The 16,195-nt window shown below is 45.7% G+C and overlaps 1 protein-coding gene across 1 annotated transcript in view; it reads left to right on the forward strand.

Moving 5' to 3' along the window:
- NUP155 (nucleoporin 155) overlaps window positions 1-16,195 on the forward strand; it is a 1,504,248-nt gene that overhangs the window by 807,431 nt on the left and 680,622 nt on the right. The window contains exons 22-23 of the mRNA XM_044069916.1: window positions 13,194-13,209; window positions 13,612-13,620. Of these exons, the coding sequence (XP_043925851.1) occupies window positions 13,194-13,209; window positions 13,612-13,620 (25 nt within the window). The remainder of the gene's footprint in view (window positions 1-13,193; window positions 13,210-13,611; window positions 13,621-16,195) is intronic.

The following is a 16,195-nucleotide window of genomic DNA, read 5'->3' on the forward strand; positions in this document are numbered from 1 at the left end:
CGAATTGGCTGAACCACTGAAAGACCAAGGTAGCTAGACCTGATACTGCACCTCCAAGAATGGGTGCCCCACTAGCTGCTGGTTTAGTGGCTGAGGTATGTCCGCTAGGCTTGGCGACTTCAGGTACAACTTTGGACACTGCCCTTGCTTCTCCAGCCTGCACATCCATGGAGGTACCAATTGCGTCAGCATCCGATGTCTGGAGGGGTGACCAGGTTCGCCCAAATGACTGGTGTTACTGCCCGTTACCAAGGAAGGTGCCTCTACTCCTAGGGTGAAGTCTGACACTAGGCCTTCACCTACCTACCCAGCACCTAAGATGCAAACTCTAAAAAGGAAACAAAACTCTAAGCACCTGTCGCCCCCTCAGAAGTAATGCTCAGTTGGCAGGCATTTTCCCAGTCTTTCAGGCCTTCCTGGCCCTGAAGCCTACCTAATCAGACTCCTGCAGCTCTTCCAGCCTTGAGCCCCAGGCCATCTTCTGCTGGCCCATTGCCACAGTTTCATGAGGAAGACTACTCCTTCAGGTGAGTCCCTGTCCTATACCTCGCAGCTGGCTTCCCCGTTTGAATACTGCTCTGCTGACGAGGATTCTTTGGAGGGTGATTCCACACCTGAGGACATCACCTTTGGTAAACTCTCTAAAATGAGGGAATATTTTAAATGAGACTTCACACAGATGACAGAAGTACAGAAGAGGTACTATGACCTTCTGCAGATGGATTCGCCCTCTCCCGCTATTCCTCCTGTAATCCCAGCATATTTAGGCGCTTTTGTCTCAACTTACAAGACTCCAGAGTCTCCGCCACAAGCCCGTAAAAGACCAGACGGGTTAGGTAAGAAGATTTAACCCTAGCATTTACAGCCATCAATTACCAAATGCATATGGTCAAATACACCTTAGACCTAGTCTCTCGCTCCATGAATCTGCTGTCTTCCATTCCAGATTTTCCTACCAAATCTGAAGTTGCGTCTAATCTTTCTTTAGCTGCACAAGTCACCAGACATTCCATAAAATGCAGCTATGATGCTGCAGATGCATCAGCATCAGTTCTAAGTAGGTACTCCTGGCTCAGGCTACAGCCTCTGCCAGATGACTTCAGAAATGAGATTATGAATGCCCCTCTTGACAAACTTCCTTTTCGGAAAGCAGTCTGCAGAATTGTTTAAAAGACTGCAGGAAAAGAGCAAGGAATTGCAAGACCTCAATTTTCTTTTTCACCAGTGCCTAAATTTCATAGAAACTACCCTGTTAAGCCAAGTTTTGTCAAGAGGCCCTCTACACCTTCCACCTCCAAGTTCAGGAAGGGTGTCAGGAAACCTTTTTTCTTCCAGGCCTACCTCTTAAGCTGTCCAAGACTGCTCTTTCCTGACGGGCCTAACAACATGCGACTGTGTAAACACCCCTCTCAATCTTACTGTTTCTGCCAGCCTCTCACTGTCTTCCTCTGTGGTAACAAATAATCTCAGACAACTGGGTTTTGTCAGTTGTGGAAAAAGGACTTTTATAACTTGGAAGGAAAAACCTGCCCCAAAAGGTATTCTCCTCCCTCCAAAAAAAATACGCATCTCATCCCTCAAGTGATCCAAGATCTGGTCCTACAGGGCTCAAAAGAAAGGGTCCCCCCAGGACAAGGAAGGCCAAGGATATTCATCTTGTTTCATTGTTTCAGTCTTTACAAAATGGGTTATCCGGCCTCCGGTAGCCCGCAGTCGGCCAGAATACCAAATTCCTTTGTATTTGATGTAGTCTGCCTTCAGATTAAGGCCAACATCAGGTATAAAGGAAGGCAGCAGACACCATTTCCTCAGTCTTTCTTGCCACGGAGCCCGAAGCAGAAGCATTTTGCACGAGTGCCAGTCGGCAGAGTACCTTCCTTTTGTATTCCGACTGCTTGGATGAAGCCATCCTCAGATTAAGTACCCCATTGGGGACCCTCTTTTTTTTTTTTTCTTGCTTTAACGAATGTCAGAGAAAGTTAATAACTGTCTTGTCTGTGGAAAACAGATTCTGCACCGTGATTTTCATTACTTTTGTATCACTTGTTTGGACCTTGAGCACAGTGTCCCTAATTGTGTTCTGTGTGCTTCTTCCAACCTGCGTACCATATACCGTAGAATTATGATTTTGGTCAAGCATTTCGGAGTTTGGCCTGAGTTCGTCGGTATGGCGTCTTCTGGTCTCCCAAATTCAGATGTTCCTAAGAAGCACAAGAATGAGGACTGCGATGGGCCTAGGGTCAAATTAGCCGATGATGTCCCTGTTAAGTTGGTTGTCGGCCCAGCGGTTGTCGGTGAGGCGCTTTCATTGCCCCTGCAGTCCACGACTGTTCAGCAGCAGACATCTGCGGACAACTTTTCTGAGTCCTCCATACCACAGGCTTACGCTTAGTCTTCCGACACTCCGCCAGTCGCCGCCTCTGATGGATCCGTAGCCGCTAAGCAGGTGTCTGCTTCTGAGGCCTCTCTTCTCTGCCTGGAGACCAGATCCAGACCGACCTTGGTTCAGACTACTGTGGTGGCTAGGCCTCCCTGAGTCCCTCCGGCTTTTTAGCAGACCTTCCATCCAAAAATCTACTCCAAAGCACGGGCAGGACTCACCTCAAATGCCTCAGTCTCAGATTAAAATGGCTAGTGATCTCATAACCCTTATCAGGGGCTCTCTGCCACCTCCATGTAAGAGGGCTAGGGAATTGTCCCCAGAAGTTTTGTCTGCCTCAGACTCTGAGGTTTCCAGTAACTCTGCTGATCAGGAAAACTCTCAACTTTTTTCTGATTTTGAGGATTCTGATGTAGAAGACTCCATCCCTTCTGCTTCCCCTCCAGAAGATTTTTCTTTTGGAGATGCTCTGAATACTCAGGGAACATTTAAAATGGGAAAGCCAAGACTATCCTCAGTCTAAAACTGGTTAGGGCATTCTTGGATTTGCCACAGCATATGCCTTTGGCTATCCCTCCAGTTTTGGAAGTTGTTTGTTTTCATGGAGAATTCTTTAACTCTTAATTCTGTTCCTCCTGATCCCAGAAAGCCTGACAGGTATAGAGTTCCTGATTCTCATCAGTTCCTTTTCAAGAATCCTACTGCTGATCCAGAGATTATTTCTCGGGGCCCTAAAGGTGTTGGTCACGGTTGCTAAAAATCCTATTCCTTTGGACAGGGAATCTAGGGCCTTGGATATATGGCATAAAAAGGTTTGTACTTCTTCCACCCTGGCTATTCGGTCGGTTAATTGTCTTTTTTACATGCTTAAGTATCAGCAGCATATTCTGGAGGCCATTAAGGCTAAAATTGCTGGTGATCCTTCCCTGATGGGAGAGTAAGGACTTGCAGATTTATTGAATTCTACCACTGTTGTCACTAAACATTCACTACATTGTGGTTTTGACACTTTGGAGGCTTCTTGCAGGGCAGCTGCCACTGGTTCTGTTATTAAAAGACCTGCTTGGCTCAAGGAACAGATCCTTTCTGAGCTTGTCAACTCTAAATTACTAGATGTACCTTTGCACAAGGACAATCTTTTTGGCAGCAAAGCAGAAGAGGTGTTGAAAAAGTTGGAGGATAAGGCTAAATCTATGCAAACTGTTGAGGACTTTCTGCAAGTTCAGCCTCCTCGTTTTAGTAGACATTACCCTTCTAAAAAGTGGACTTTTCCTGACCCCTAGTAAGCAGGGTTGCACTAGGCCTAGGGAGTTGCAGGTCTTCGAGGGGACAGACTTCCACCCCTCTAAGGCTATGCACTGGCAGGCTTCCTCTTCAAAATCGGGGAGTTCTAAGCAAACTTCCCAAAGCAAACATTCTCAATGACTCTGGCCTTCCCTTGCCTGCCTCTGCGGACCCAGGGTTTCCTTTGGGGATAGGTTAGCACTTTTTTTGCAGATGTCTGGTACACCATCACAGAAGACAAATGGGTGCTCAAAATAGTATCCCAAAGCTAAGAGTTCTCCTTTCATACTTTCCCTACTCTCCAAGGATACCCAGATATTCCCCCTCTTCAAAGGGCAGAAGCAGAACATCAAGTGTCTTCTTTGCTAAACCTGGTAGCAATAGAGCCAGTTCCTACACTGCAGATAGGCCAGGGTTTCTACTCTACTTTTCTTGGTTCCCAAAAAAGGGGCACCTGGCGCCCTATTTTGGATTTGGCCATTCTAAACACTTTTCTGATTCCCAAGTTCAAAATGCTCACTCTTAAGCAGTTACTGCCAATGCTGGCCAAGGATTCCTGGCTGGTGACTTTGGATCTCAAAGAAGCTTATCTGCACATCCCAATAAGGGAAAGCTGCAGGCAGTTCTTTCACTTCAGGGTGGGGAACAGGCACTTCCAATTCTCTGCACTGCCCTTTGGCTTAACTACTGCTCCCAGAGTTTGTACAAAATGCCTAGCTCCAGTCATTGCTTTTTGCAGGCAAAGAAACATTCAAGTTTGCCCTTACTTGGATGGCTGCCTTATTCAGGCAAACTCTCCAGAGCAACTTCTAAAGGAATTGGACTTTGTAAAGAACCTTCTCACCTCTTTAGGCTACACTATCAATGAAAAGTCAAAATTGGTACCCACCAGGGCGTCTGTATTCCTGGGAGCGAGTCTGAACACAGCTGCCCAGATGGTATTCCTCCATCAAGAGAAACAAATGGATCTTTCGAATTATTTCAAGAACTTGTCAAGCATGACCCAACTCTCTGCAAGGCAATTCCTGCAAGCCTTGGGATTCATGGCTTCACGTATTCTGATGATTCCGTATGCCAGACTGCATATGAGGAAAATCCTTACCTCAAACACCTTTGGTGTCAACACACTCTGGATTTAGACTTGATACATCTCTGATTCCCTGCCTGCAGACTGAGTTCCTTTGGTGGGCGATGGCCTGTGCACAGAACAAAGGCCTGCCTTTCTCTCCACCTCCTGCCAGCCAGACTCACCACAGATTCTTCGGACTACGCTTGGGGAGCACATCTAGAGGGCAGATGCATTCAGGGGACTTGGAACTATCAGCAGGTTCATTTGCACATAAATCTGAAGGAATTGATGGCAGTCCAGCAGGCCTTGATGGCTTTCAAGCATCTTCTCTGTCCTGGTACTCTTAGTCAGGACAGACAACATCACAATCATGTGGTACATCAACAAGCAGGGAGGGACTCACTCTTACCCCCTATGTAGACAAGGCATGAGACTATGGTCCTTGGCAGCTTCCATGGGCATTCATCTGATAGCTCAGTTTCTTCCAGGAAGGCTGCAGACCGGATGAGCAGGCAGGTCCTGGATCCTCACGAGTGGCAACTAAACAAGACCATCTTCTATCGCATCATTCAGTGTTGGGGCACTCCCCGGGTGTATCTCTTATCTCCGATCAACCACCTTCGTCCAACCTTCTGCACTAGGGATCATCACGACAAGGCTTGGAAAGTGGATGCTCTTTCCCTTGGACACAGTTCTCTATCTTTGCATTCCCTCCTCTGCCTCTTCTTCCCAGAGTACTGTTAAAGATAAGGGGTGAAAAACCAAGGGCCATCATCATAACTCCAGACTGGCCCCAGGCAACATTGGTGCCCACTACTTCGCAGTCTCTCCCACTCTCAAGCTTGGCATATTCCCCTGATACCAGATCTCTTGGCTTGGGGGGGATTCTGCATCCTCATCTTCAGACTCTACATTTGGCAACCTGGCTCATAATTTATACATTTCCCAACAGGTGGTTGAGGTCCTGCGTGAGGCCAGGAGGCCTAGCACTAGGAAATCTTACGCAGATAAGTGGAAAAGATTCTCCATTTGGATGCAGACTAGAGGCGAAGACCCTTCTCAGTGTTCTCTTCCTCTTATTCTGGACTTTCTGGCAGGCTTGCTTAGTGGTGGGCTTTCTTTTTCTTCTGTTAAGATTCATGCTTCAGCTATTTCTTCTCCTTGTTCTTTGAACAACACATTTTCTCTTATCCCTTGATAAGTTTCTCAGGGGTGCTAGCAATTTAAAGCCTCCCAGGAGGGCACCTACTCCTTATTGGGATCTTCATTTTGTGCTTGAGAAACGTACTCTGTCTCCTTTTGAACCAGCTGCCTCAGCAGATTTGAAGTTTCTGTCCTGGAAAACTGACTTTCTCTTGGCTATTACTTCAGCTAGAAGAGTTTCTGAGCTGCATGCCTTAATGGCAGTAGAGCCTTTTATCATCTTCCATGTGGATTGGGTTCCTCTTCGAACCAATACCTTCTTTATTCCTAAGGTGGTTTCTAGCCTGACTCTTAACCAGTCTATCCACCTGCCTGCCTTCTTTCCTATTTTTCAGAATAAAGGGTAGAGGTTACTGCATTCCCTGGATGTATATAGACAGCTTAGATTTTACCTGGACAGGGCTAAATCTTTTCAAAAGTCAGATCACTTGTTGGGTCACTTTTGCTCCTGGAGCTCAGGGCAAAGCTATTTCTAAACAGACCATTTCTAAGTTGATTCCTCGTTTTATTCACTTGTTTACAACATGGCAAGGTTCCTCCACAGTCTATTAGGACCCATTCTACTAGAGCAAGCATCTACCTCCGCAGCCTTTTTAAGAGGTGTCCTTGGGGACATCCTGGAAGAAGCTACTTGGACGTCTGTCCACACTTCCACTAAATATTAGAATTTACCCTTGTTTTCTAAGTCCAGGGCTGGTTTTGCCCCTGCAGTGTTGCAGGGCATCCTTACCAACCTTTAAACAGTGAGTGTTCCTCCTCCCTTTTAGTTTTCTTTCCTGGGTTTTTGGAATAGACCCATTTTGTAAGGACTGCAACAGTGAAACATTATGAACATAGTATAGTTGTTTATACTTGCTATAAATGTAGATGTTTGAGTATATTCACTGTTGCAGTCCTAGATGATGTTCGTGTTTCATTGTTGCAGTCATTACATTTGGGTAATCTGCTGGCAGGTTGCCCTCAGTCGGCTTGAATATCAAAGTCTTGGGTCCTACGTCGGTTGCTGTCTCCTCTTCCATGACGTCAGGGGTATAAAACATGCAGCCGACACCATTTTATTCAGTCTTTCCTGCTGCGCGGTGCCCGAAGCAGAAGCAGTTTGCAAGTGCTGGTCGGCAGACTCATGAAATTTTCGCTTTCGAGTTTCAGAACCAGTCTTCAATTAAAGCCAAGTACCCCACTGGGGAAACTTTTTCTTGCTCCTTACTGATGTTAGTAAAAGTTAACAATTGCATTACTTGGAAGCAAATACCTCCATAAGGATTTTCATTTGTACTGTATTCCTTGTCTAGGCCCAGATCATAATGCGCCTTGCTGTCGGTTTTGTGCTAGATTTAACCAATGCACTATTAAGCGTCTGTTTATTTTTGCTTCAAAATATTTTGGATCTGGATTTAATTACCCTGAAATGTTGTCTGATAGCAATCCGACTACCTCAGTACACAAAAAACGCAAAGAAAGAGACAGACCGTCGAGGTCCCAAACAGACTAAGCTTCTCCTAAGCCGTTTGCCGGTACTCGGTGAGGTGCTTTCGCAGCCCCTGATACCCACTACGTTTGAGTCGCAGGCCTCTACCGAGACCCATGCAGAGTCCAGTATGCCATGTGATTCTCAAAGTATTGGACCTGCGGATGTTTCTCCCTTGGATGGGATCTGGAGCCACTGAGCAGGCACCGGCTTCTGAGGGTGTTTTCAGGCCTCAACATTTTTATATAAAACCGACGCCAGCTACAAAAACAAAATCAACTACAAAGTCTAAAAAACCTACTCGTGAGCCATGTGCTCAGGCCCCTATGCCTAAAAAAACAGATGATCAAAATGGCTGAGGACTTAATTACCTTTATCAGGGGTTCTCAACCCCCCCCCCCCCCTGCTAAGAGGCCTAGGCAAGACACTGATTATGAATCTTCAGATCAGGTTTCTATTTCTTCTGATCAGGAATTTTCTATTCCACTCTATGAGGATTCAGATGCAGAAGAATCCATTCCATCTGCATCTCCTCCTGAGGATTATTCTTTTGGAGAAACCCTGCATACTTTAAGGTAACATTTTCATTGGGAGAGTCAGGATTTTCTCTGAATCAAAAAAGAGGCTTAGGGATTTCCTTCTTCCTCAGTATAGGCCTTTGGCCATACCTCTCCTGTATTAGACATTGTTGATGTTTTCAGAATCTAGCGTGAGTCCCGATTCCCTACCTCCGGCGCCTAGTAAGCCAGACCGATATTACAGGGTTCCTGACTCCCACAAATTCCTATTCAAAAATCCTGCTGCTGATCCTGAAACTATCTCACAGGGTCCCAAGGATGTAAAGGCCTCTACAGCCAAAAATCCTACCCCCTCTGATAGAGATTCCAGAGCGCTGGATAGATGGGGAAAGAAGGTTTAAACATCTGCAACCTTGGCAATTAGGGCCTTAAACTGCCAGTTTCATATGCTTAAATATCAAAAGCATGTTATGGGCGTGTTGAAACAGAAAATGATGATGTTTTCTGTGTGGAAAATAAAGAATTACAGGAATTATTGCATGTAGCAGAACAGGTTGGAAAGCATACTTTGCAATGTGGTTTTGATTCTTTGGAGGCCTCTTGCAGGGCCGCAGTTACTGGATCTGTGATTAGAAGGCATGCCTGGCTCAAGGAGCAAAATCGGCCTGATCGTGTTAAAGCTAAATTGTTAGATGCGCCTTAACAGCATGATGCTCTGGTAATAAGGCAGAAGAGGTTTTAAAGAAAATGGAAGACAAAGCTAAATCTATGCAAACTGTAAAAGATTTCTTACAAGTGCAGCCACCTGTTTTCAGTAGTCACTGACTACTAAAAACTGGTTCTTTCCTTTGTCCCAACAGAGCCTCTCAAAGCAAATCCAGGCGCTCAAAAGGACCTAGATACCAATAACAGGGTTCTTACAGGTCAAAGCAATGGGGTGCCTCTACCTCCAAATCTGGAGGAAACAAAGCACAACCCTACAGTAAGCAGTCTCAATGACTTCCCTCTTCCATCACCAAGCACTTATCTTTTGGCAGCCCCCTTGAGGGGGGAATTAGGACTTCATGCTCAAAATTGGCAGTTGATTACCCAGGACAAGTGGGTATTAAACATAGTATCCAAGGGGTACAGATTTCATTTCCATACTTTGCCAATTCCAAATGCTTGGCCAGATCTGCCACAAAATCAATGGGCAGAGGCTCAGAAACAAGTTACGTCCCTCATGGATAATGGGGGCTATTCAACCAGTACCAGAATAGGAAAAAGGACACGGTTTTTATTCAAGACTGTTCCTGGTACCCAGAAAAGACAATGCCTGGCATCCAGTACTGGACTTAGCGATTTTGAACACGTTCTTGGACATTCCAAACTTCAAAATGCTGACTTTACAACAGCTACTGCCCATGCTGGGCAAAAACGCTTGGTTAGTGACTCTAGACTTAAGAGGCATACCTGCATATCCCAATAGTAGATAGTGCAGAAGATACCTCCGCTTCAAGGCAGGTTTTATGCATTACCATTTCTCTGCACTGCCCTTTGGCTTATCTATTGCGCCCAGGGTCTTTACAAAGTGCCTGACACCAGTAATTGCATTTTGCAGACAAAGATGCATACAAATCTATCCTTACTTGGACGACTGTCTCATTCAAGCAGAAAACAAGGACATTCTTCAACATCTGGCGTTTGTAAAAAGGCTTCTAACATGCCTATTGTACACAGTAAACGGAAAGAAATCACAACTGGTACCCTCTCAAAAAATTACATTTCTGGGTGCAAGCTTGAATACAACTGTCCAGATGGCTCACCTTATGCCAGACAAAGGCAACTGACTATATACTTCAAACAGTTGGCAACAAAAAAACAGTTATCTGCAAGACAAATTCTGCAGGCTTTGGGGTTCATGGCATCCTGCATTCTACTAATTCCATATGCAAGACTGCATATGAGGAAACTTCAGTGGTATCTAAAAAGTTTATGGAGTCAACATTGTCACAGTCTGGAAACAATGATTCCTCTCGTTCCCTGCCTACAACAGGTGTTTATTTGGTGGGCAGAGACATGTCACCAAAACTAGGGACAGTCATTCACTCTACCCCCTGCCACCCAAACAATAACTACAGACGCATCAGACTATGCTTGGGGGGGCCTACCTGGCGGGGAGATGCATTCAGGGCATATGGACCCCAAAACAAATGCATCTACAGATCAACCAGAAAGAGATGCTAGCTGGTCAGAATGCCCTGACAGCCTTCATAGGTTCATACTAGGCTATCTGCCCTAGGGCATTTATAAGCCTAGCCAGAATGTGTTTGGCTTTCGCCACCCATTTTAAATCTATTTTGCTATGCCCTTTTTTGAGGTTAGTATACTGTGCCTCTGTCTAACAGTGACACAGAAGTGATCAACTGGGTAAACCTACGATCTCCCACCCACTCATCAAGATTCCTCTTGAAGAGAGTCAATGAGGGACTCTGCCTAACCTGGACTGGGATTTTATTCCTGAGTGAGGGGAGCCTCTGGGTTATGAATCTGTCCCTCCAGCATGTCCTATTTATTTCAGTGCTGAGGTTCAAGTCTCTCGAGCGCGTAGCTCTATGGGATTTGGATTTTCTGAGGTGCAGCATGTCCATTAATTCCGGGTTGGACATGGCTTTATACGTCAGGCACAAATCGCCTCTGAGCAGGCGGTATGCCACTGAGTAGAGCTGGAGTTTCTTTAACTGGGCAGCATATGGCATCTGAGCCCTTTGATCCTGTTGGTGAGGTACTTTTGGGGTCTTTCCAGTTGCTGCAGGTGTCTGGTAAGGTACATCCCAAAAGGGGCATTGTACTCAATTATGGGCCTGATGAGGGATGAGTAAAGAGGCACGATGACCTCCCTTGATCTAATGTGAATCCCTTCATGATTAGGTGGGCTATATAAAATGTTTTTCTAACCACTTTGGCCACGTGGTTGTCAAATGAGAGAGTTCTATCAACTTGGGTCCCCAGGTCCCTAATTACTTCTTCTGTACTTAATGGATTACCACCCATGTGGTAATTTGTGGGCACTTTGTTTTTGCCAAAGGGGATGACTATACACTTTTTGGCATTTAGCTTGAGGCCATGGCTCTGGCACCAGTTGTCTGTTTCTATGAGGCACTTTTGGAGGATGCTTGTGTCGGCTGGAGAGTCTATTATGGCGCCCAGTTTGCAGTCATCTGCGAACTTGGTCAGCCACAGTCCTTCTGTGTTGTCCTGTACCTCAGAGAAATATATACCGAACAAGAGAGGTCCCAGGACTGAGCCTTGTGGGACACCACTTGTAACTGGTTTGGAGTCTGACATGGCTCCAGCAATTCTAACCATGTGGGTTCTGTCCTTGAGCCAGTTTGCAATCCATCTAGTGACATAGGGGTTTATATTTAAGCTGGTGAGCTTATCTATAATGCCCGAGTGGGGTATTGTATCGAAGGCTTTTGCGAGATCCAGGTAGGCTGTGTGGACCACCTTCCCCTTGTCAATGGCCTTGGTGACTGTTTCAAAGAAATCAACCAGGTTTAAGAGGCAGGATCTGCCCTTAAAGCCGAACTGGGTAGGATCCAGTGTCTGTAGGTCCCCAATATCTTTATGTGGTCCATGATGATCCTTTCCATAGCTTTGCAGACCAAGCTAGTCAGGCTTATGGGGCGATAGTTTCCAGGGTCCGTTGAGGTACCACCTTTATGGAGAGGGACCACTGTTGCTGTACGCCACTCTTTGGGCACATATCCTGTAGTAAGGCTGAGATTGAACAGTAGTTTTATGTTTGGGTTTAGCTCTTCTTGGAGTTCATGTAGGACGAGCCGACACCGTCTGGTCCCATTGATGCTGTGTTTTTTGCTTTGGAGAGGGCTGCTCTTACCTGAGCATCTGAGATGTCACGGGGGCAGCACTCTGCTGGGATAGATATTTTCCCTTTTGGTGGGGGTGGGGGGGGGGGTTGCGCTGAACCTGTCAGCTAGGATGTTGGCAATGTCTGTGGGTTCAGTGTATTTTTTGTCATTTTGGACTAATTCTGAGCATATCTGGGGATTACCACCCAGGTTCCTAACATAACTAAAGAAAGCCTTGTGATTATCCTTAGTGTCCTGTGCAATTTTTCTCTCTAAGCTGGCCTTAGACAATTTTATGAGTGCCCGTAGTTTTTTGCTAATACTGATCAGTGATGCCTTCCCTTTTTGGGATTTTGCTCTATCATTTAGTAGCTTCCTCCTTCTATTGTATAGTTTGTTTATGGCTGGGGTCCACCAGACAGGCCTGCCTTTGGAGGATTGGGTCTTGGTTTTATTTGGGATTGCATGATCCATGCATTCCTGAAGGTGTTCATAGAATGCGTTTATAAAGGATTCTGCGGTCTGGGCCGTATTTTCCACAGGCCCGGGGGCTTTGAAGGATTCCACCTCAGTTTTGAGGAGTGTGAAATTTGCTTTAGAGAGGTTTTTCACTGTGATTTTCTGGGCAGGGGGTAGGGTCGGGATATGAATATCCAGCGAGATTAGTTTATGGTCTGATCTTACCAGTGAGGGATACACTTCTGGTCTGGAGCATAGAGTCCCCATGTTGGTGATGATCAGGTCCAGTATGTTTTCCCCTCTTGTGGGAGTGGTAACAAGTTGTTCCATAGCATTTGAGTTTATAAATTCTAGGAACCTTTGGGCTAGGGTGTTGGAGCTAGAGTAATGCTCCCAGTCTGTTTGGGTAGTTGAAGTTGCCCAATATAATGGTGTTTGGAGAGACCTTCATATTTTCCAGTGTTCTCAGGTAGGCCGAGTGGGGTTCCTGGGTTTGGGAGGGTGGTCTGTAGCAGACTATAAACTGGAAGGCAGTTTTACCCAGTGTTAGTTACACATCTCTGATGCTTCGTGCTTTGCCACCAACCTGTAGGTGTGCGTATCTTTGATGAATATCGATACTCCCCCTCCTTTTGTGGTTCGGTCCAAGTTTTGGGGCCGAAAAGCATGGTATGAGGTATAACCTGGTAGTGCTGGGGTGCTCTCGGGAGCCCTGAACCAGGTTTCTGTTACTGCACAGATATCTATGTTCTCCATGCTAAGGAGAGTTTCGAGTGCGTGTATCTTGAGGTTTAGACTTATGGCGTTGAGTAGCATTACTCTTAGTTTCTTATCCCTTGTGATACCTATGGAGGTGGGCTTGTCTTTTGAGCCTTGCCTAAAAAAGGCACTATGGGGGTAGCAAGAGCCTTTGCCAATATCCGAAAGCCCAGGGGTGACTGGTGCAAGCTGTCCCTAGCGAAGCATCGTGGCTTGTCGAGCATATCATCCTAAGCTGACAGGCATTGGATCCCCTTTGAATGACACCAGTACTTAAGCCAATTGTTGAAATTGATCATCTTGTCTTCCTATTGTGGCATCATTGTTGGTGAGGGTAAGATGCTACTCAAGGTCAGGGTCATACCGGCCTGGGCTACATGCTCAGAGAGCTCCTGTGTCTCTTTTCATGTAGTCCAGGGAGGTATGTCTCAGGTCATTCACACCAGCATGGACAATGACTGAGTGATATTTGTACTTGCCTTGGAGTGACCTGAGTGCTTGTGTTATGTGGCGGGTCCTAGCGCCCGACAGACTGCTCACCGTGACCCTCTCCTTGTTCAGCCTGGTGAGCGGGACAAAGTGTGCCTGACGATAGTCACCTATTGCAAGTGTATCAGGTGTGTTTAGTCTTGAGGGCTGTGACTGTTCTGCACACTGGCTTTGTGAGAGATGTTTTGCACGTGTTTTGTTTTGGGGTAGCGGTTGCTTGGGTGTCTGCTTTGGAGGTCTCTGCTGCTTAGGCAGATCTTTATTTAGAGCCTCCGAGTATGTTTTTGTTTGATTGTGTTTGGTTTGCTGTCGTGGTAGGTCTATGTGAGACTGGAATTGTAGTGAGTGTGGTTTCCTTCTCCTCCTGACTGGTTATGCCAGTACTGAGTTGAGAGAGCTTAGCCTCCAGTTTGGCTATATGGTTGCATCTCTCACATGTGTTGGAATTTGTTGGGAGGAAGAGAGGGTTGTCTGTGTACATGAGGCAGTTGTAACATTGCCTCAAGATTCCCAGATTCACCAGCTGGACCGGAGAGGAGATTGACAACTGACCTTTGGACATGCTAGAATAATATTGGGAATTCCTTTATAACTGAAAACAAGGGCCAGTGGGGAGTGAGGGTGTAGTGCTTTTAATTTTTAGTGCTGACTTGTATAATTGCTTTAGTGAGCAAGTGCCAGGTAACTTAAGTGCAATGTGTTACAGGTAACTTAAATGCAAAAACGATAAACAGTAACTTTCTTTCAAGTGAAAAAAGGAAGTAAGTACTGTAAGCAATGCAGATATCACTAGTGATCCACAGAAGCTGAAGCCGTATTGGGTGGAATTAACGTTCCAGGGAAATAACAAGCAAAGAAACAACAAGCATATAAACAAAGCTAGATTCAGCAAGCCTGGATCTAGTCTATGCTACAGCAAACAAGGTGTACCAATTTCAGTAAGATACAGTTTAAATATTCAGGCACTATAAACCTTTAACCAGAAATTCCCAGCTCAGAAGGGCAGAGTCCAGCCTCTTCTCCCACAAGAGTGCAGACCACGAACCTTCTTAATGTAAAATAACTGGCCTGAAGCCCAAGTGCTTAAACCAGAACTAATACACTTTAAGAATAACGGACACTGGGCTCTCAATCGGCAGTTCCCAACTCAGAAGGATGAAAGCTACCTGTCCTATCAAGGACTTACTTCATCCAGGACCACTACTGATAGACTGCCAACACCACGGTTATGTGGTACATAAACAAGCAGGGGGGTACACATTCCTACCCCCCTTGCAGATTAGCCATGGCATTGTGGGACACTGCCTTGACTTAACAAGTACATCTTCAAGCTCAATTCCTGCCAGGAAAACAAAATGCTCTGGCAGATGACCAAAGCAGAAATCTTATGGACCCTCACGATTGGAAACTGAATCCACAAGTCTTCAGCATGGTAACACAGAAATGGGGGAGCCCAGACATAGATCTATTTGCCTCTCCCCAAAATTAGAAACTGGAAAAATTCTGCACAAGGACTTATCACAGACCGGCATGGAAAGTGGATGCCCTATCCTTTAGTTGGAAAAACCCTATCAGTTTACGCCTTTACTCCTCTGCCTCTTCTCCTCATGGTCTTACTAAAGGTCAGACAGGAAAAAAACAAAAATTATCCTAATTGCTCCGGACTGGTCTCGCCAGCACTGGTACCCGATTCTAAGGAACAGGTCTCAGCTCCCTCCTTGGTACTTGCCTCAAATACCTCATCTGCTGTCTCAGCAGAACAATCAAATTCTGCCCAGTCAGCTCCAAACTCTGAACCTGGCAGCATGGCTGATCATGTAATTATTCAAACAACACCTCTCAGTAAATCTGTGATGGATGTCATTTTGGAATCCAGAAGGCCTAGTACTAGAAAATCTTATGTTGATAAATGGAAGAGATTCTGTTCTTGGAACTAAGCACAAGGAACTGACACAGCAAAACCAAATATTCCTCAGATTTTACAATACTTGACTGAGATGCTTGACAAAGGCCTATCTTTTTCTTCAATAAAAATCCATGCCTCTGCCATCTCTGCTCATTGCAACATGGAGTCTCCCATCTTTTCTCATCCTCTGCTAAAACAGTATCTTAGAGGGGCCAAAACTTTAAGGCCTCCCAGAAGATCACCAACTCCTGCAAGGGACCTCAATTTTGTGCTGGAAAAACTCACACTTCCTCCTTTTGAACCAGCAGCTACTGCAGATATAAAGTTTTTATCTTGGAAAACAGCTTTCCTTTTGGCAATCACTTCAGCAAGAAGGGTTTAGAACGACATGCCCTCATGGCTGTGGAGCCTTTTATTACACTTTACCCAGACAGGGTGTCCCTCTGGACCAGTCCTTCCTTTATGCCTAAGGTGGTATCCACTGTGGCTCTTAACCAAACTTTTCACCTGCCAATATTTTACCCAAATCCGCAAAACAAGGGGGAGCGGATTCTGCATTCATTGGACATACACAGACAACTAAGATTCTACTTAAACAGGACCAAATCTCAGTCTGAGCAACTACTGGTTGCATTTGCTGCAGGATCAGAGGGGAAGGCTATATCAAAGCAGACCTAAGTGGATAAGCCACTGCATTAGTTTCTGCTACTTGCATCATGGTAAACCGGTGCCCAAGGGCATCAAGTCACATTCCACCAGGGCTGCCTCTACCTCCCCAGGGCAATCAAGCCCTTTTTCCCCGGGCT

This window comes from Protopterus annectens, chromosome 1.part0 (assembly GCF_019279795.1).
Source record: "Protopterus annectens isolate FY-2018-M chromosome 1.part0, PAN1.0, whole genome shotgun sequence".
Classification (NCBI taxonomy): domain Eukaryota; kingdom Metazoa; phylum Chordata; order Ceratodontiformes; family Protopteridae; genus Protopterus; species Protopterus annectens.